The 21,381-nt window shown below is 57.5% G+C and overlaps 1 protein-coding gene across 1 annotated transcript in view; it reads left to right on the top strand.

Moving 5' to 3' along the window:
* Positions 1-4,121: 4,121 nt before the first annotated feature.
* Positions 4,122-21,381, top strand: part of TTC34 (tetratricopeptide repeat domain 34) — a 20,126-nt gene continuing 2,866 nt past the window's right edge. Inside the window, exons 1-7 of the mRNA XM_035019956.1 lie at positions 4,122-4,899; positions 12,508-13,366; positions 14,790-15,015; positions 16,256-16,460; positions 17,688-17,854; positions 18,780-19,050; positions 19,846-20,060. Coding sequence (XP_034875847.1) covers positions 4,122-4,899; positions 12,508-13,366; positions 14,790-15,015; positions 16,256-16,460; positions 17,688-17,854; positions 18,780-19,050; positions 19,846-20,060 — 2,721 coding nt within the window. The remainder of the gene's footprint in view (positions 4,900-12,507; positions 13,367-14,789; positions 15,016-16,255; positions 16,461-17,687; positions 17,855-18,779; positions 19,051-19,845; positions 20,061-21,381) is intronic.

Below are 21,381 nucleotides of genomic sequence, written 5' to 3' on the forward strand. Positions count from 1 at the left end.
GGAGCCAGCCCTGTGACAGGTGTGGCCCCTGCCTGCCAAGCCGAGGAGGGTTCCAGACCTGTGGGTGGTCAGGAGGGCCCTGAGATGAGGGGGCCTCCCCACAGGCTCCAGGCTCCAGAGGACGGTGTGACCCCATCGAGTCCTGCCTGTTTGGCCGCAGGGACAAGAGGCTGAAATTTCACCTGGTGACAACCAGGCCCCTAGTCACCGTCGTCCCCGGATCCCTGCCGGTGTCTGGCCACTGCTGCCAAAGGTAAGCCTCACGGGGTGAGGGAGGGGCTCCTCAGAGTCCCGAGGGTGTCCTGAGCCCGGCAGCCAGGGGGCTCTGGGGGGGCTCACAGGTTTTAAAGACAGCACCTTGGGGTAACAGGATGGTGGGTGGATGCTGAGCCCAGAGAAGTGACCAGAGCCTCAAATGGCTGCCCAGCCAGGAAGCACCCTGGAGAGAGCCCACAGTCACCTTGTGGGGGCATTGGATGTCGTCACGGGCTGTTGCTAAGGGGTTTCCCTTTCTAATTGGGGTTGGCTGAGACAGAATGTGTCTGCCTTCCGGTTGGGTACCTGGGGGGAGGAGTAAGGGGTCAGGCGGCCCCAGGGAACCCCCAGGGAGACAGTGCCATCACTGAATGGACGCTTAGGCCTGGCCGTGTTGGCTTCCCCACCCTCGTGCACCAGGAGGGCAAGGCCTAGCAGTTTGCCTCCAGGGTTGTGCCACGGGTCCCCACCAGGGAACCCTACCCTGGGCTGGAAAGAAGCAGCCTTCCGGAGCCACAGCAGGGTCTGCAGCCAGGGGTGGGACAGAAGTAGGACAGGCCCTGATCCCCACTTTCTGGTTTCCGGGTCCAGCGCTAGGACCTGCCCTGGGGGAGCACTCAGGTCTCTGGAGGACAGGGGATGGGCGAGGGTGAGTAAAGCACACCTGCTTTTATAAAGGTGGGGAGGGGCACTGGACTCCCAGCCTTATGGCCTGTGGGCCTCCAGGCAAGGATCCTGGGCTAAGGGTTTGCGAAGTTTCCTTATACAGTGAAGTCGTTGCTTGCTGGAGCTGAGAGAGTAGACCATGAGCTCCAGACGGGCCCAGAGCCCTTCATCCCCAGGCAGGCGACCTCACGACCATGCCACCCACAGGCAGGGCCCAGGAACACCCCGCCAACCCCGCCTCCCACAAGGCGAAAGCCACAAAACTGTAAGGTCAATCCCAAGGCCAAAACCAACAGTCCACATCCCTAAACTCTTTCTGTTTCCTACTTCTCTGCCATGCTTCTGCTCAAACCCAAGAAAATTCTGGTAATGGGCTCCAAGCCGCCTTTCCAGGTGGTGGGTCTTTGTCCCAGAGTCGGGCGTGACCGATGGCATCTAGAGCAGGGACTCTGTGCTCCTGCTGGGGCCGCAACGCGGGTGCCCACGTCCCTTAGAGCTGCCACTCCACGGCTGTTTCAGGGAGTGCAAGGAGTCCCGCAGGGGCACCCCCGTCCCTCCCTAAACCCGGCCAGGTCTGACAGGTTAACCGGGGCCACCTCTGCGGCAGGACGAACAGCCCCTGGGGGCCCGGTCTTCACACGCAGTGGTTGTGCGATCTGTCCCAGTGAAACCCCATCTCCCCTAAAGCTGTGGATGAGCCATGGACTCCCTTCAAAGACCACCTGCCCTGTCCTGTCAAGTTCTGACGTTCAGCATCACCACCACCCGATGCGGGTCGGAAACAGCAAGAAACCCTTTCCACAGGAAGTCAGCTTCCTTTTCAGTTCAGGTCACAACGACTGTCCGTGATATCTGCTCATGGGCCTGCATCCCGAAACGTGCGCCCCACGGCATGAAGCAGGCGCCCGGGGTTACCTGTCTCAGCGTGTGCTGCGCTCAGGTGGGGGCCGGGGTCACAGGTGGTGACCCACGGAGACCGCGGGCTCATCTGGCCTGCGCTGCGGGTCTGTGGGCGCCGAGTGCAGGGCAGAGAGGCGGGGGGCCCATCAGGGCTAATGTGAGGCTGAATGTCAGGCAGCCCTCCCACCTGCATGCCCCGGGCCCTTCCCACAGCCCCATGTGGCAGCCCTGCTCCATTATGGCTTTTGCCTAATTAGGGTAAATTAAGTGAAAGTAATCAAAGCAATGGGAGATCTCTTCATAAACCGTCACCGCCACGTTCATCGCTCGGGCGTTGTGCCCTTGTGAAAGTCAGGGAGCCCGCCCCCTGCACACCTGATCCCAGACTCTGCCTCTGTCCGTGGTGCCCTCCCTAATGGGCCAACCGGCCACACCCCGCGTCCCAGGAGACCTGGACCCTGAGAAGCACGTCAGAGATGCAGCGCCCCCCCGCCAGTGCCCCCCACCCACCCTACCTCATGGCACCCGTGTTGCCCCCCACTCTGCCATCAGGCACCCCACCTGTCTCCCTGAGCCCTGCAGAGGAACCAGGGTTTACCTGGCATCTGGGCACCTTGGCAACTCGAATTGGGAGGGGCCCTCGCCCAAAGCAAGACCATCTCTCCAGGGACATGCAGCTCATCGACCTTCCCCAGCGCCCCCCATGCAGGGCTCAGCATCTCAGACCCAAGTGCAAAGCCCCTGCCGGCTGAGGCCTCCAGCAGGCTTTGCTTCTTGCTGCGGCTGCTCAGGTGGGGATGGCAGGAGATGGGGGGTTCCCAAAATATTCAGCTGATGCTGCACCCCTTCCTCAGCTACAGTGAAGGTGACCCCCGGCCAGCAGTCTCACGTCCCAGCTTCTCGGAGCCACCTTCTGGGCCTTGTCCCAAGGAGGGGCAGGCCCTCTGCTCAAGACGAGTCGCCTGGGCCAGAACGAGCTAGTCAGCAGAAAGGCGCTGGACGTGCCGAAACGTCCACCTGCAGGCTGTTGGCAAGAGCCTGTGCGGAGGGGCACCCACAGCCGGGCGGAGGGGCGGGGGGGCGGGGGGGCGGACGGGAGACCCTCAGGAGCCCAGGCGGAGGGGTGGCCTGGGCAGCCAGTTTCCCCGGAAGCAACCTACAGGAAGAGCTCTGGGATGGCAGGGCCCAGGGCGCCTCTCCTCCGCGGAGCTCCCTCCCCATCTGTGAGGACAGTGAGGATGCGGCGAGGGCTGGCCCCGGCCCCCGGTGGCCCCGAGACCCCCACAAACTCGGGGGGCAGCTCTGCCCTCCTCCCCGACCCCTCCCCTGCAAGGGCCTGGGGGAGGTGGGGGCGGGGTCCGGCCGCGGCGAGATCTGGGGCGGGGACTGCGTCCGGGGCGGGGCGGGGCGGGGCGGGGTCTGGCGGGGTGTTGACGCTCTCCCGGGAAACCGACCCCTGGGCGGAGCCGCACCCACCGCCCTCCCCACCGCCCGCCGCGCGCGCCCCGCACGGGCTCCGAGCACAGGCGGGTGTGCGTGTGTGAGCGCCCCGGCGTGAGTGTGTGTGCGTGTGTGCGTGTGTGAGCGCACAGGCGTGTGCTCTATGTCTCAGGGAGCTTGTGCGGCTGTCTGTGTGTTACAGGGCGTGTGTTGGGTGGGGCTTGTGTGCAGGCACTTTGGGACCCGAGAGAGACTGTCCCTGAGTACTGTAGTTAGTACTTAAGATCAGATTTGGGAAGGGGGGAGGGGAGTGGCAGGGGCTGGTCCCCAGAACCAATCTCAGAACTGACCCCCTGGCCTGGGCCAACGGGGCTCCCCACCCCCACCCCAGAGCCCGGCAAGTGCCCCTCACCACCCCAGCAGCCCACCACTCCCACCCAGAATGGCGGGCTGTGGGAGGTGGGCAGAGGTCTGGCCCTGAGTTTGGGCGGGTCTCTGGAGACTCAGCAGAGAAGGTGGCCTGGGTGACCTGGACAGGGAGCGGGTGGGGGTGTTCCACCTTCCTGTGGGGTCCTCTGCTGGGGTTGGGGTGGGGAGCAAGGGCCTGGAGTCCCTGACCCCACAGGCCACCCGGCTCTTCATGTGGGTCGCCGAGCAGGGTAAGGGTCTCATTCTGCAGAGGAAAGGAGCCTGGCCTGGGGAACCCTGGCAGATGAGCCCAGCCCCACCCGACTCTTCACTCGAGGGTGCTCTGCACGGACTCTGGGGTCTCAGTGGGGAGGGATGGGGACTAACCGCGCCACCTCTACCCCAGGTGCCCGCCAAGGACTGGACATGCGCCCACCATGGGCACAGCCGTAATGTCGGCGCGGGAGCTCGTGGCCTGCCTCTGCCGGGAAGGAGACCAGCGCCTGGCCCTGGGAGAGCCCCTCCTGGCCACCGCCTTCTACCTGGCTGCCTTCAGCTGCCACGCCCCCTCGGCCGTGCGGAGCGTCAGAGCTGCCCTGGCTGAGGCCCGAGGGGCACCCGTGGTAGCCACCCTAGAGGCCTGGTGCCGCGGTGACAGCCAGATCCCCGCCATCCACTGGGACGGCATGGCGGTTGTCTCCCTGACGGGGACCCTGGCCTCGGCATTCCTGGCCAGCCTCTGCCCGGACCACCCCGCCGCGGTCCTGCACTCCCTGGCCAGCCTGCTGGCTCAGGGGCGCCACCAGGAGGTGGTTCAGCGCTGCAGCACCTTGCTGGATGCTGGCTCCCAGCAAGCCCTGGAGCTACAGCTGAGCCGCGCCCTGGCCTGGATCCTGTCCCGGGTGCAGGTGGACGATGGCGTGGCAGACTATCTGCAGGCCTTTGCCTCCAGTGCAGACCGGACCGTGGCCTTTGTTCGAACCCATCAGCAGCCCTACCTCCCCGTGCTGATCAGCACCCTGCAGGACTATATCTCAGGGCACCAGGAGGCGGACAGCATTGGCCAGCAGGAGGCCGGCTGCCAGGGACTCCTGGCAGCCCTGGACCCTGGGGGCATGTGGAGTGACGCCCTGTCCCCGGAAGTCCTACTCCGCAGTGGCAGGTATGAGGACTGCCGGTTGGCGTGCAGCCGGGCCCTTGAGTCTGACCTGACGGGCAGCCCACCCCAAGGTAAGAGTGCGGTTCTTGCCCCCCTAAGGGCCAGGGTGAAAGTCGCTCCCGCCATGCCTTCACGGCGTGCTTAAGTTCTGGTTATGGTAGGGTGGGGGGGTTGTTCCTGGTGTGGGGACACCACGGTGACAAGATGGGCAAGCCCTGTCCTTACAGAGCACCCAAGAAAAGGAACAAACAAAATATGTGCTTTGAAAAATGGACCCTGCAAGGTGCTGCCCTAGCTGGGTGGTCAGGGTAGGCTTCTTGGAGGAGATGTCACTTGAATTAAGGCTAAAGGATTCCCAGCAGCAGAAACAGGACATGCCAGGTCCTTAAGGGAGAAAGAACTTGGGGTGTCCATGCCACTGAATGGAACCATAGTGGCTGTTGGGGGGCAGGAGCAGAGGGAGAAGGGGAGGCATGGAAGAAATAGATTTGGCTAAGCCCTGCTGGGCCTGAAAGGACTTAGCATTTTACCCCCAGAGCAGCGAGGAGCCATGAGAGGGTTTTGAACTGTGGAGTGAGGTTCTCTGGGTTGCATTTCTATAGTTTCTTCTGTCTGCTATGTGCAAAGTGTGCCAGGGGAGCCAGAGTGATAACAGAAGCTGCTGGGAGGCCGGGAGGCCGGGAGGCCGGGAAGAGGACCAGGCCGGGAGCCCAGAGGAGCAGTCCCGGCAAGAGATGGCAGAGGCACAGGTGGAGGAAGAAGGAGGGTCAAGAATGATTTCAGGAGTTTGGCCACTGGGTTGCAGAGCTCAGGGGACGAGCAGACAGGGAAAAGGGGGCTACAGGGGCTTTGGACACACCTGGTTTGAGGTACTGCTCCTGTCTGGTCCCTTTACAGAGTCCTCCTTCTGGTGGGGGCGTGGGCAGTGGCTGGATGGCTGGAGAGCCCAAAGCCACACACCAGCCTACCACAGACACTCCAAGATCCCTCCTGGCCCGGTGGCCCTCTCTGTGCCGCTTCCCCGTGTGCACGTGGGGATGGGGGCTACACCCACTTCTGAACTTGCTGCTGAGATTTCAGTGAAAGTGTGTATCAGACCCTTAAAATGGCATCACCCACTAAGTGCTCAAAAAGATGTCCCTTGAGTCAATCATGTGGACCATGTCATTGGGCAGCTGAACACATGAGCCTTGAGGTGAGAGGGGGCTTGGTTTGAAGAAGGGATTTCAGAATCCAACCCACAAAGAAGAGATTCAGAGTCAAGGGCTTAGATATGGAGGGAGTGGGTCAGCCACACACTTAGAGATGCGGAACGGCCATGCTAGCTGCCATTCATTGAACACAAGGTGGGCAAACCATTGTAAGGTTCGATGTGCATTCAATGAGAATGAATGCAACTTCCATGGGCAACCCTCCAAGGGCACCTGGAGTGTTCGTGGTAGGCTCCTAATGACCCACCACACTGCCCCCACAAAGAAGGACCCAGCAAAGGGGACAGGAGGACAAGAAGGAAGAAAATGAGGAGCCTGCAGGGTGCTGATGAGAGCCAGAAGATGCAGGTGTTTGCAAGATGATGAGGCACACGCTGCCATTTCCATGACGAGAGGACAGAAGGTGTCTATTTTCTGTGCCACATGGGGTTTACTGGTGACCCCAGTGTTTGTGTGTTGGGGAGGGAGGGATCAGACAGAGAGAACTGAAAAGTGAGTGGGCAAATTTGTTTCTGGAAATACACTAAACCAGATGCCGTGAAGCCTTCCTACTATAAAAGGTACAAAGAGGCTCGACAGAGTCACAAAGAATCCTGAGCTTATGAGAAAGTAGGGTGCCCTCCGTGCCCAAAGCATAAACGTGCAGTGGGCTGTGAGCAGGGGTATTGAGGCTGGGGGCACTCAGCAACTCCCAGGGAGGAGGGACCTTCCACCTTAATGACCAGTAGAGACCCCCATCAAGACCAGAATTCCCAAGGCTACAACATCAGGAAGCAAGTGTGTTAGATAAGCTCTGCCCACCCCACCCCCCAACCCAGGGGAGACTGCCAGGAAGCTTGTCTGTCCTGCCTTGGCTCTGCAGTGGACAGGACCACCTTCCCTAAGAATCACTGCATTCCTTAGACCTAAGTCACTTACATCACAGGGAGTCACCCTATTGCCACCATCCACACAAACATGGCTTACAACATGAATAAATAAATGGCCTATAACAGACCTTTTACAAACACAGTTTCCTATACTAATCCCAAGGTTACTTATAAGGGTCCTTGAAAACACTGAACAAACCCTGTATATTTGGGAAAGTGCTCTGCCCTTCTCAGTAAGCAGACAAACTCTATATGAAGACAAGAATAAGTATAGTTTTAACTCAAATCTCCTATGGGTCAACATCCAAGCACCAAGGTTCCCTGAGTGGTTAATCTTCCCAAAGTGCCCAGGGCTACCATCTCTCATCCATTCAAGGTTTTTCATTAAGAATTACTGCAGTAGGTAGAAAGCATGGCCATGGTTGTTAAAGCTCCTCACAGCAAGGGGGCAGAAGTTGGCTTGGCCTCAAGTCTTGCTGGGACCAATAGAAAATAGAGGAATAAACATGATGTCATGTGATTCTGGAGGCCATGCCTCAAGGGGCCCAATAAGTTCCACCTTCATCCTCTTGCAACAGCCCCCCCAGTGCCATGTAGGAAGCTAGATCAGTGAACCACAAGGGCACACATAGAGGGAAGCTCTACCAATGGCCAACACCAAGGCCTCAGGCCTGTGAGTGAGGCCACCTTACACCCTCTTGCCCAAGCCAACAGATGGGTGCAGACATGAGGGACCCCAGGTAAGATCAACAGAACTGTCCAGCTCAACTCAACTCAGTCCAGACTGAGGAAGAACCATGGGTTCCTCTGGCTGTTGAAATGGTCATTGTTTTAAGCCACTACGTTTTGGGGGAGTTTGTTGTACAGTGATAGTAACCAGTACAACTGCTGAGTCAGAGCAACAGTTTCTGATGCCTGTTTTAGCCAAAACTCAATTCAATATAGGAGTTGTAATTTTGTGTTTCCATAATAATATTATTCACTACCTTCATTAATGAAAGAAAAAAGAGCATATGCTCATTGCAATGAATTCAGAAAAAGCATTTTATAACATATTAACACCCCACAAATTTAAACAAAGAATAGAAGGAAACTTACTTAATTGAAAAAATAATATCTATCAACACCTTACCAAAATATCAACTTAGTGGTTGATAGTAGCCTTCCATTTAAAATCAAGAATGTAGTAGCTGCCTACTCTCCCATTATCTATTATTGTACTAGAGATCCTAGCCAATGCAATAAGATAAGAAGAAAATAAATGTAAGACTAGAAAGGAAGAAACAAAGTTATTCCAGACAATATGATTAGCTATGTAGAAACCCAACAGAAACAACAAAAATGGGGGCGCCTGGGTGGCTCAGTTGGTTAAGCGACTGCCTTCAGCTCAGGTCATGATCCTGGAGTCCCGGGATCGAGTCCCGCATCGGGCTCCCTGCTCAGCAGGGAGTCTGCTTCTCCCTCTGACCCTCCCCCCTCTCATGCTCTCTGTCTTTCATTCTCTCTCTCTCAAATAAATAAATAAAATCTTAAAAAAAAAAAAGAAGCAACAAAAATGTATTAGACATAGGAACAGAATTTAACAGGATATACAGAAGCATTTATATTTATAGACACCAGCAACAAATAGAAACTTTATAATTTTAGACTATACCATTTACCATAGCAACAGAAAATAATTTATTTCAAAGAACATACAACTTTGTGGAGAAAATTATAAAATTTTATTAAAAGACAATAACGAATACCTATATAAATAGATATCCAATGTCCATTGTTAGAAAGATTTGATATTATAAGAAGAAGAACAAAAAAACAATAATAGACAAGACGAAGAAGAAGAGGAAGGGGAAAGAGATGAACAGGAGGTGGGGAGAGAGGTGGGGGAGGAGAAAGAGAAGACAGAGAAGAAGGTGGTGGTATAAATATTTACTCTACCAGTTAATACAAAGCTATACTACCCAATACAGAAGGTTATTGACTTAAGTGATGGATAGAAAGACCAATAAAACAAATTAGACAGGCCAGAAACAGACCCATAGGTATCCAGAACTTAATATGTGAGAGTGAGCATTACAAATCTATAGGGAAAGAAGAGGACCATTATTCAGTGGATGGTGCTGATTCTGGAAAAAAAAAAAAAAAAAGTAAATTCTAGGTGGATTATGTGATAGCTAAGTTTTATAGTTTCTAAAAGAAAATATAAGAGAATATCATTAAGATTTCTGTGGATAGCTGGACTTCTTAAGATACAAAAAGTGGAGGGACACCTGAGTGGCTCCGTCAGTTAAACATCTGCCTTTGGCTCAGGTCATGATTCCAGGGTCCTGGGATCGAGTCCCACATCGGGCTCCCTGTTCAGTGGGGAACCTTCTTCTCCTTCTGCCTGCTGCTCCCCCTGCTTGTGCTCTCTCTCTCTCTGTCAAATAAATAAATAAAATCTTTAAAAAAAAAAATACAAAAATTGGAAACAGTAAAGGGAAATTTGTTGTTTGATTTAATTAAAAATGTTAACTTCCATTTTGTCCATAACTATAAAAAATGAAAAGAAAATCCACATCAGAGAGAAAATATTTGCAAAATATACAATGAGCAAAAGATTAATAGCCAGAGTATTTGAAGAATTCTGACATATCAATAAGAAAAAAAAATCCAATATGAGAATTGGCAAAAGCATTTCCCGTAAGAGAAAACACAGATGACAAAGAAACGTGAAAAATGTTCAACATCATAGTAATGATACGAATGCAAATTAAAACAATGAGATACCACTTTCCACCCACCAGGTTGGAAAAAAATTTTTAATTAAATTAATCTAATTAAATAAATTGCCCTCACTAGTAATCAGGAAAATTAAAATTAAAACAATGATGAGATAGTATTTTGTATCTTCCCATATTGTCACAGTTTTTAAGTCTACCCGTAGAAGAGTCTGGCTTCCATAATAGGGGACTGGCTTGACCAGCCTGTGTCCCACAGATAGCAATGATAAAATTTGGACAAAATACAAAATGCAATTATTTGGAGGCACTGAACAGTGACCAAATGTGGGCAGAAACTGGAAGTTGACCCTTGAAAGAAGAGGGCTATACAATGTGAGATTTGCAGCCTTGCAGCTTTTTGCCTGAGGAAACTCCTCAATCCATGCTTTATCCACGCAGAAGAGGAAGCTGCGGTTTTACTGGCTTGAGACGTTGTAGGACAGAGTTCAGGCTGAGAAAAGTGGCTGGAAAGTTTAGAAGGAAAATTCTGAAAAGGAGGGAGCCACAGAGGGGACTAGACCCAAAACCTGTGTATTAAATCCACTTAAATCCTTGGAGGACCACTAAACTACACATACGTGGGAGAGACTGGGTGGTCTGAAAGAGCAGCTGCTGGAGCCAGCAAGAACTACAAGAGCTAACTGGAGATTTTAGCTGTGCCTAGCAAAGATAAGACAGAATATGGAGTTCGATCCTATCCCATGTAACTGCCCGCTAAAACAAAATTCAGTCCTCTTCAGAGGAACATGGCTAAATCCAGAGTGTCTACAAAACACCAACCAGATGCCCAGTGTACAATTTTTAAAAATTACTAGACATGCAAAGAAACAGGAAATTAAAATGTGAGCCACCGTCAGGAGACAAGTCAATATAAACTGACCCCAAGATGATCCAGGTGCTGAAATGAGCAGACTAAGGACTTTAAAGGAACTATCATAGATGTATTCAAGAACTAAAGGAAAATATGGTCATGATGAATGAACAGATGTGGAATCTGAACAGATAAAAGGAAACTATTAAAAAAAAAGAATGAAATGGAGGTTCTAGAATTGAAAAATTCATAGCATAATGGAGAAAGCAGAAGAGTCAGTCAAGTTGAAGATAGAAATTATCCAATATGAAGAACACCAGAAAAATGAGCAGAACCTTGGTGACCTGTGGGACAATGTCTAGAAGCCTAATGTGTGTAACTGGAACGTCAGAAGCAGAGCAGAGAACACACTTTCATGTGGGTAAATAAGTAACAAATCCCCCCAGGGCCCAAGGGCTCTCCACCTACTGCAACTCCCTAGGATCCATGAACTACCGCAAAAATCAGGTGTAGAATTGTTTTGTTCAGGAGTTAGTAACTGACTGGAAAGGCCCAAAGTCTCTTTTTCTTTGGCCACCAGGACTAGACAGGGTGACCTTGTTGGCTGGCTGGTTGGCTGGATGGTTGGTTGATCTCAGGATGCAAGATGTTTTTCTTTTTACATAACTCTGGGCTGTGGCGTGATGCTTACCCTAACAGAAAAGGGGCAGGGTCCCAGCAGGCTTGCTTCCATGCAGAAGTGAAGGTGTTTTACCCTCTCCTGTATTGGTGTAAATGTTGGGAGAAAGCTCTTTGAGAATTGTGAAGGACTCCATGCCAAAAGCACTAGAGTGGACGTTCTGAGACCCAGGATTGAGAATCACTGGGGTTCTGCAAAGCTCCCCTCCCCAGAGGTATTTTCCTAACCTGCAATGCAAGGGTGGGTGCCCATGATCTTGAGCTCCTGCCAGCACTGAGTTTTCTGGGATGCTCTCCACGGTGTGCACCTGCCTGGGCCCTGTTGGGAAAGGATGGCTTGGTTTCGTTACCAGAAAGCCCCCATCCTCATGAGCACACTTGGACATGAGGTATGAGGAGGCGGGATGACGCTGTTGCTGATGGGAACCTCACTGAGTAAAAGGCCCCCCAGGGGCCCTTTTACTGTTCCAAGCACTAGACAAGCATTAATCCATTTCATCCTCATGGCCCTGTGAGTGCAGACCTTTTTTTTTTTTTTTTTAAGAATTTATTTATTTATTTGACAGAGAGAGAGATAGTGAGAGCAGGAACACAAGCAGGGGGAGTGGGAGAGGGAGAGGCAGACTTCCCACCAAGCAGGGAGCCTGATGTGGGGCTCGATCCCAGGACCCTGGGATCATGACCTGAGCCAAAGGCAGATGCTTAACGACTGCGCCACCGAGGCGCCCCGAGTGCAGACCATTTTAAACCCCATTATAAAGCAGAAAAGGAAACTGAGGCACAGTGAGATCCAGTAAATGGCCCAAGTCCCCCACAGTGTAAGCAGCATTGGGTGTGCCTTTCCCTCTTTCCTGCATCTGACTGCAGTCCCTGTTTCAGAGGGAAGCTCTGGGCCCCAACATTGCCCCAAGATGGCAAGAAGCAAAGATGCTGGAGTAACAACCAGCCCCCCCCCCCCAAGGTCACAGGGTCAGAACCTCAGCACTAACCTGGGGGCGCTAATCCCAGAAGAGGGAACTCAATCCCCAAATCCATCATTAAAAAGTAAAGAGGTTTTGTAACTAAATGTCCTTCTTGGCCAATCGGTGAGGTTGACTTTGAACCCATGGGAAGAGAGCACTGCTGAGTAGGCATGCATGCAGCTGCCCACCCCAGCTGTCCCTCCTGATTTCTGCTCTGTCGCTGAGGGTCTATCGTGGTGATGCAATGTCCTGGACTACTGGGACACTCTCGGGAGATGCCGTGAGATGCTTCAGAGGGTCCAAAGCGCTGGACGGTGGGGGGCTAGGTGGCACCCTGGAGGCTGTGACCCGACAGGCAGGACCAGTGCTTCTGTTTCTCTCCCCAGGTGAGCATCGGGCCGCTCTGCTGGTCACCCGCGCAGCCGCGGCCTTATTCCTGGACAGTGGCGCCCGGGACCTGCTTCGGGACCTGCATGAGGCCTTCCGACAGAGCCCCTCGAGGGCGCGGAGGCAGTTGGAGGCGGTGCTCTCCGCGGAGGACCGAGAGCGCGTGCGGGCTCAGGCGCAGGAGGCAGCGGACCTGGGCTTCGCCCACTTCCAGGAGGCCGTGCGGAGCCGCGCTGAGCTCCGCGAAAACTCGGGCCTGGAGCTGCTGGCCCCGGTGACCTGCGCGCTCCGTGTCCTGCTGCGCGTTGCGCCGCCTGGGGCGCGCCGGGCACTGGGCACTCGCTTGGCCGAGTGCCTGCTGCTGGCGGGGGACGCGGCGGGCGCCAGGGCGCTGTGCGAGCGCTTGCTGCGGCCTGCGCGCCCCGAGGACCGTGCGGACTACCGCATCAGGGCCCACACCGGAGACCGCGCGCCCCTGTTGGTGCTGCGCGGCTTCTGCGCGCTGCACGCCGGCGATGCACCGCGCGCCCGGGAGGACTTCCAGGAGGTGGTGGAGCACGCGCCGCCGCACCTGGGCAGCTGCGTGCGTGCGCTGTGTGGCCGAGGGCTGTTGAGGGTGCTGGAGGGTAGCGCGTTCCTGGGTGCGCTGGACTATGTCACCGCCTGCCGCCTGCACCCCGAGGAGGCACTGCTCGTCGCCAAGGCCTACGTCCCCTGGAACCAGAGGGGCCTCCTGCTGACCGTGCTGCGGGAGGAGGGCCGCAGGATGCTGCAGCGGAGGCCAGACCTGGGGCTCACGGGCGCACGGGGCCGCCGGAGTAAGGCCGTGGAGATGGACAGCCCCGACGCGCAGGAAGGGTAAAAACTAGCCCCGCGTACCCCTGGGGCTACTGTTTCATTCTGGTCTCCCGCGAGGTAGCTAGGGGTGTGTGTCTTCCTTCTTTACAGATGAGTAAACTGAGGCAGGAAGCAGCTGGGGGATTTCCCTAAATCATGGATGGCAGTTTTAGTGCTGAAGCCCAGATCTTAGGACTCCCAGCCACAAACAGTGTGATGCTCTGTGGACCTGACTACCATAGAAAATTAAGAACTCAAAAATGGGCATGAAAAAATACAACTTTCCCATCACCCCACCGACGGCACTCCCTTCTAGTTGTTTCTCTCTGAGCACAGAAACTAAACTGAATGTGAACTCTATGTGCAAGTTATAGCCCCCTTTTTTTACTCGGTAGATCACGGACATTTCCTTTGCCTCTGGATTCCTTCTTGGGCACCCCAATCTATAGCCCGCCCTGTGACCATGCCATCATTCCTTGACCATTCCTAGAGCTTGCCCTTTGTTATAGCTAAACGCCTCCACAGTGTTCTGTCCTGAGTACGGACACAGAGGTGGGGTTTCAGGGTCAGAGAGCGCAGCCCGCTGTGAGGTCCTCGACTTCCGGAGCTGCCCATCTGCCCGTCTAGCCACGCGCCCAGCCCTGATGTTCGTTTTGGAATTTTTCTGCCAGCCTAATGGATGACCCTGCAGCTGTTTTGATTTGCACTTCTCTGGCTGCTGAGAGGTGACAGGGAGGTGTTTTAACAAAGCTCAAAGCACTGAGCTGGGGGCCTCCTGGGGGGCATGTTTGATGTCAGGTCTGCTGCCACCACCCACCCTGCGCGCGCGTGTGCACACACACACACACACACACACACTTTCTCTGCCTGCAGGTTGCTCAGTTCAAATTGCTTTGATGTGCTGGTGAGGTGGAATTGCGCAAGATTGGGGGCACTTTATACTTTTTGTCTCTGGGAATTGTCATAATTGGAGGCTCCAGCCCTTCTCCCAGTGGGAGCTCATTCACATTCCCAGCACACCAGGAGCATTCCAAGTGAAGCCTGTGTGTTCTCTAACTGCCTTGAACACACCCCTGAGCCCTGCAAGGCCAACACTGTTATCCCGTTTCTACAGAAAAGGAAACTAAGGCAGGGTTGGCTTGTGGTCAGCCCACAGATGGAAGCTGTCTTCCATCTGCGAAATGCTTGCCACACGGGGTGGTGGGAAGATGGGGCGGGGAGTGAGCACTGAGGGATGTATGTCAGAGAGGGCAGCTGTGGTTTCCAGAGACCCCGTGTGTGAGGGTCCTTCCAGTAGGACCCGGGGCTCTGTGGCTGGATGGGAAGGGAGCTGCCTGGACCAGGTGTGCGGGGATAGAATTTGCCTGTGGCCCACCTTCCTGGGCAGCTGAAAGGGGTGTAGACAGAGGCTTGGCTGCCTCTCCCCCAGCTATTCTCTCCACAGGGATGCCCATGGTGTGTACCAGCTGGCCACGCTCCTGGTGGAGCTGGACAGGGAAGATGAGGCGTCAAGCCTCCTGGGGGCTGATGCCCTGTACCGCCTGGGCCGTCTGGAGGATGCCCACAAGGCCCTGCTGCTGGCCCTCTCCCGGAGGCCCCACGCGGCCCCTGTGCTCGCGCGACTGGCCCTGCTGCAGCTGCGGAGGGGCTTCTTCTACGATGCAAACCAGGTGAGCAGGCCCCGCGGGGCCACAGCAGGGCAGGTGGAGATGGGCCACAGCCCTGTGGAGGGCACGGGCCTCTGGGCCCCTCACTCTGCACCCCTCAGCCTGGACTTTGGAGCAGGTAAAACGTGTCTCAGCCCCGGGCTCTGCCACCTCCAGCAAGGCCCCCTCACCTCCCCGACCCTCAGTCTCTTCGTCTGTGCTCTGGTCTTGTGGGTTGTCCCGAAATAGCTGGAGCAAGTACCCCAGGGCCCAGCAGGTCTCCAGCATGCAGTAGGTGCTTCATATTTGCTTTTGTTGTGTTATGAAGGAAAAGGGCCAAAAGTCAGGTGTAGACTGAGCTCCGACCCAAACCTCCCAAGTAAACTAGGCTTGGAGGTGACCCTGCCTAGGGAGGGGAATGGCAGAGAGGCCTCCAGGTCCTCAGTTCCGGCTCACCTCACCTCTCTCCAAGACCACCCTGCTCCCAGGAAAAGCAGAACTTCGCCTCCCTCCGGTGTTAAGAGGGCTTCGCGTTGGAACCGGGGTCAGAAGGTTATGTTCCAGGGGGAAGATGTCGGGCTTTGGGGCCTGTCAGCTTCTTCTGCTCTGGCCGGATTTGGGTTCCTGGTTCCCCTGCCCTGGGCCACACAGGCGGGAGAGGGAAGGATGCCCAGGAACCGGCCGATCCTTCTGCTCTGGGACCTGTGTCTTCAGCGAGCGGCCAGCAGGGGCAGCATCGGGTCTCTGTGGGACGGAGCCGCTCAGAGAGCCAAGGTTATGTCCACCCGGAGTCTCGCTGCACCCAGAGCGGGCACTGATCCCAGCGCATTTGCTCCTCGCCCGGTGCCCTCGGTCACCTTATGATTTGAAAACCCCCTTTCCCCGCGCTTCTCATTTGGACCTGCAGTGTGTGGGCCGGTGAAGCGAGAGCTCCACCTCCAAGCCACGGAGGAGGTCCTCCGGCTCGGGGACACTGGGACCCCCCACCCCACCCCTCGCCGTGCAGCCCAGAGGAGCAGCCCCGCGCAGGCTCACACCTCGGGCCCTCCGCCTTCCCTGGGCTTAGCGCCGGGGACGCGCAGTCCCTGCCCCTGAGCCCATCCCCGCGGGCCACACCCCTGTACGCCCCGCCCCGGGCCCCGCCCCGGACGCTCCGGCTCTCGGGCCACGCCCCGCGCGCCTCGGCCCCGCAAGGGGGGCTGAGGGTGGAGTGGGCTGGGCATCAGGCACAGGGAGGAACCCGGTGGCTGCCTTGCCCCTGCAGCTGGTGAAGAAGGTGGTCCAGTCCGGGGACACGGCGTGCCTCCAGCCCACCCTGGACGTCGTCCGCCACGAGGACCGGCAGATGCTGCGGGGCCACTGCCACGCTCGGGCCCTGGCCATCCTGCGGGCGCGGCCCAGCGGGGCCGAGGGCACAGCCCGCACCAGGGAGGCCATCGCCTACCTCTCTCTGGCCATCTTCGCTGCAGGTAGCTGCTGCCCGCCCGCCCCCGGGGTTCCCACCCTGTGCCAGGTACCTAGGGGCAAGAGGAGCAATGCGGGGGTCAGAGACCGGGCGGAACCAAGCCCGCTCTTGGTTCACGGGTGTGTCCGTGCGCTGGGGCCGCTCGCGGAGCACGCCTTGCCCTGAGGCCCTAGCTGTCCAGGTGAGCACGCTAAAGCGTGGGAGAGGGGCCAGACTAGCTGGGACCTGAGCCGCGATCCTCCTGGCACCCTGGGCCCTGTGCGTAGGAGGGCCGCCCTTGATTGAGGCCATTCTCCCAGCTTGGCCCCTCTCCAACGGGGAGAGGCCCTTCCTGGAGATAGTGGGGTGTCTCTGTATGAGTGTAGCTGGTGTCCCCATTTGCCCAGCCAGCCCACCCAGCACCATCCTGGGCGACAGAGCCTCTTGCAGTTGGGCCTTCTTAGCACAGGGCCATAGGGCACCCAATCTGGAGGGAAGGGACTTTCCCAAGGATGCACCCCGATTTCCTGGGGTGCATGGAGATTCAAAGTGTGGACTTCAGATGAGAACAGCAGGTGGACTCCTGGCTCTGCACTTACTAAACATCTCCTCACTTACCTCTTCTCAAAGTGGGTGACAGAGACACTGGTGAGGGCTGGGAGTGAGGATCACGTGAGCTAGTTCATGGACAACGCAGGGCTGGTGCCTGGTGCAGCAGAGCTCATGCCCTGCACACATTAGTGAGGAAGGGGACACGATCCAGAGCGTGCATCGTTCTGTCCGTCACGGGACAGACTCACCGAGGGTGCTGTCCTTGGGGAGGGGCTTCTGTGCCCAGCATTCAGAGGGCTCCTCCCTGCCCACGTGGCACCTTCCCACCTTTGACTATTCCATGTCCAGCCCCAAGGACCCGTCCGCCTCCTGGCCCCTCACCTGGCCTCACCTCAGATGTAGCTGCAGCGGCCCCTCCTCTCGAGACCCCTGTCTGACTCTCCACCAGCCTAGATGCCATCCTCACAGTTGGGCTCCCTGTTTCCCACAGCCAGTGCCCCCAGATCAACCCCATCGGCCCTCCAAGACCGTGTCTTGGTGCCCAGTGGTCTGTGAGCTCCCCAAGGTGGCCTCGAAGCTGGTGCCCCCCTGCCCCACCCCACTGTTGGGTACCAGCAAATGCTGGATGAGGGCAGACACGTTGTACCCACCAAGGCCCAGCAGCGGTCATGCCCCAATGCCACACACCCCCTTCCTCCAGGGAGTCAGGCAGTTGAGTCCCTGCTCATCCGAGCCCGCTGTTACGGGCTCCTGGGCCAGAAGAAGACGGCCATGTTTGACTTCAACTCAGTGCTGCGGGCTGAGCCGAAGAATGTGCAGGCGCTGTGCGGTCGGGCACTTCTGCACCTGGCCCTGGGCCAGCAGAAGGTACCGGGCCCCACCCTCCCCGCCCGGATGGGCACGTGGGGTTAAGGGAACAGTGCTTTAGGGGAGGGGCACCTAGAAGAACCAGCACGGTCTTCCTTCTCAACCCAAGCCTAGAGGGAGCAGGGCCAGGCCGTCCTGAGTGTGAGACGCCCATTAAAACCCTTCCTGCTCGGGGCTCACATCATCATCACACCTTCCATGGGAAGAGGCCCGCTGCCTCCCAGCCTCAGCATGGACTGTGCAAACCCTGGGGGCTACTAGACACCCCCCTCCCCCCGGTTAAAATAACAAGACCTCAGCTGCCTTCTTGGGTACCACACCCTGAGCTGTCTGCACAGAGCCCGTGGATTCAAGCGGTCAGCTTGCAGGGACAGGGGTGGGAGGGTACCCACACTGTCGGGCCCCAGGCGGGTGCTTTCCCCGGAGAAAACCTGCCCACAGGCGGCCACAGCTGCACAGCCCTGGACAGGGGCACTTCTCAGCTGAGAGCAAGGTCACAGGTGAGTGGCTGAAACTGAGTGTCTGCCCTGAGGCTCTGCAGCCCAGAGGTGACCTGCCTGCCAGGCTTCTTAATTAAGGAGAAATGATGCCAGATGCCACTGAGGTGGGAGCCCCTACAGGTGGAGCTGGCGTCTGCCCCTCAGGATGTCTGACACCCCCCTGCCCGTGGGCGCTGGCAGCCTGATTTCTGCTCCAGCCTGCCGTGGGCTCTCAGTGTGAGCCCCCCTCGGTCCGGCCATCCCTCCCTTCCCACAGCTCCAGTTCACTGGCTCACCATGCTCAGCTTCCTGTAGCTCAGCAGAGGGGCCCTCCGGCTGCGGAGGGCAAGAGCTGGGCCGTCTGCCCCTTCTGGTATCCCCAACACCCAGGCAGATGCCCAGCGGAGGCGATTCTGCCGCCCACCCTGCCCTCCTCCCCCCTGCAGGAAGCTGTGGATGACATCCTCTTGGCTCTGAAGCTCGACCCCAGGAGTGTGGTCCCTGAGATTCGCTCTCTGAAGCCGGAGGCTCAGGCCCTCATCACCCAGGGCCTCTGGTCCCGCTGCCGGGCTCTCCTGAGCCAGCCGCTGGACACTGGGGCTCCCTTCAGCGACGAGGACGCCCGGGGCCTCCTAGCTGTGGGGGAAGCGCTGATCAAAATCGATGCCGGGCAGCCAAGCGGACACATCCTGCTGGCAGACGCACTCACTGCAATGGGTATGCCCGGCCCAGGTTTGGGGAATGTGGGTGTCTGTCCCAGCCCCTCTCACCCTTGATTCTATTCTGTAAAATGGGAGAGACCGACCCTGGATTCAGTGCCTCCTGGGGTCTTTCCACCCCAAATCCTGATCCCTGTGACCAGGTCCGTGTGGGGCCTGGGGTGCAAGTGTCTTGAGCTCTCATTCACCTGTGTGGTTTTGCCTTCAGGGAGGAGAGACAAAGGAGCAATTTGGGGTTCCATAAAAGGACCCAGATGATTGGGGCTTCTCATTAGCTCATGCAATTATTCAACAGATGTTTACAGAGTACCTATGGAACACCAGGCCGTACTGTAGGTGGGCTTGTGTCAAGCCCCCATGTGCCCAAATCCCAAGAATATTACAGTCCTAATGTGAAAGGAGAGAGTTCTGTGCAGCCTGCATTTCCCTGACCTGTCACTGTCACCTCCAAGCCTGTGGAGGGCCCCCAGCCAGGCCTACACTGCCCTGCCGCCCAGTATATATTCCCGCAGGTGCTCAGGAGAGCCCCCTTGTGGTGACCACAGTGAGCATTGCTCAGAGACCTGCTGCTCAACCTGGGGGTCTTGCACCCTAGTGACCCCCCATGACGGGCTCAACAGGCAAGCTGGGGCTGGCGTGGTGTCACTGTGTCCCCCTGCCCCCGGCCTGAGCCCCTCCACCAGCTGGCCCCTCCCTGAACCAACACTGAGCAAGAGAGGCTCTGGCCAGCGTCCCACCTCTCTCGCCCCCTGCCCCAGCACCCCCCTGACTGTCCTTCCTGGATCACTGACAGGCAGCTATGAGGAAGCTGGCGCCTGCCTGCAAAAAGCCCTGCAGCCCACCCCACGGTCAGAGGCGGCCCGCGCCCGGCGAGGCCTGCTCCAGCTCAAGAAGGGAGACGTACCCGCTGCCGTGCGGGACCTGCAGTGCCTGGCCGAGACGGAGGCCCAGGAGCTCGGCTTCCTGCTGCGGCGCCTGGAGGCCTCGGAGCGGCAGAGCCTCAGCCAGGTGTGCTCCGCGGAGCCCCCCCCCCCCAGCGCCTCCCCAGCACCCCGGACCCCGCCGTGCTCAGGGCTGCTGTGCCCTCCCTGCTCCCCGGTTTCAGCTGGGGGCCAGGGGGGAGACAAGCCCGTTTAAGACAAGCCTAAACCCCAGCAACCTCCCGGCTTCTCTGCATGAGGCATCTAGGCCACAAGGGACAGGGCCTGGGAGAGAGCGCGGACCCCTCCTTGGAGCCGGCCGAGCCAGCCAGGAGCACCTGGCCCTTGCAGGAAGCCCACGCCCAGCCCCTGGTCGGCTGAGAGCCTGGCAGGAAGGCAGCGGGCTGAGGCGGGCATTGGGCTAGGGCCACTGCGGCTGGCTGGCTGATTTTCGTTCCACTGTCTATTCGGTGGGACGGTGGAGCCGCTGCCCCACCCTGTGGGCCTCCCGTCTCAGGGGAGACAGGGTGCAGGTGCCCTCCTGAGTGTGGTGGTATTGAGAAGACCCTACAACAGGCCAGTAGTGAAACGAGGCGGCACTGGAGGTGAAGCCATGATGGGACAGACAGGCCAAGGCGAGGGCCCGAAACGGGCAGAACGTCGGTGCAGCTGCTGTGGGTGGAGGAGGGGGCGGGATGGGGGGAGAGGTTTCTGGGCCCAGTCTGACAGACGGAAGGGGCTGCGCCATCCACCAGCTGGAGGCAGGAGCCCCAGCAGGCGGGAGGAGAGGGAAGGTGGGGGACAGCGCAGAGAGGAATCCCCCGAAGTGGCTGCATTTCACCTGTGCGGAGGGGAGGGGAGGCACCAGCAGGAAGAGGAGGCCCCGAGCACAAGCCTTGGAGTGGGAGTGACTCAGAATCAAACCGCGAGTGGCCTGGGGCAAGTACCTTACCTCCTCAAGCTAGCGTGTGCCCAGGACTCTAGGGGTTTCTCTGGGGACCCCGGAAGAACAGAAACCACACTGGTGTTTCAACCAGGGGGGTTAACACAGCAGGTGGCTGCACAGGCCTTAGGGGCGGGAAGAGCAGAGAGAGCCCTGGGCAATGCAGGGTGACAATTGCCCCAAGGGGAATGGGTCATCAGGACCTGGCGCTCAGAGCAGAGCCCTGAGGAGTGGTCTGGCTGGGGTCTCAGCACGGAGACTGCTCTGGTTCATAGGACGGAGCTGGGTGGAGTCTCTGAGCCTTTATGAGGGTGCCGGGCGGGGGTCTCCGAGACAGGAGGAGGGGTGCCGGGCGGGGGTCTTCGACGGAGTTTGAGACAGGGGGAGGGGTGCCGGGCGGAGGTCGAGACAGGAGGAGAGGGGCCGGGCGGGGGTCTCCGAGACGGGAGGAGGGGGGCCGGGCGGG

Source organism: Mirounga leonina, unplaced genomic scaffold, assembly GCF_011800145.1.
Source record: "Mirounga leonina isolate KUSES-001 unplaced genomic scaffold, KU_Mleo_1.0 Mir_173, whole genome shotgun sequence".
Taxonomy (NCBI): Eukaryota; Metazoa; Chordata; class Mammalia; order Carnivora; family Phocidae; genus Mirounga; species Mirounga leonina.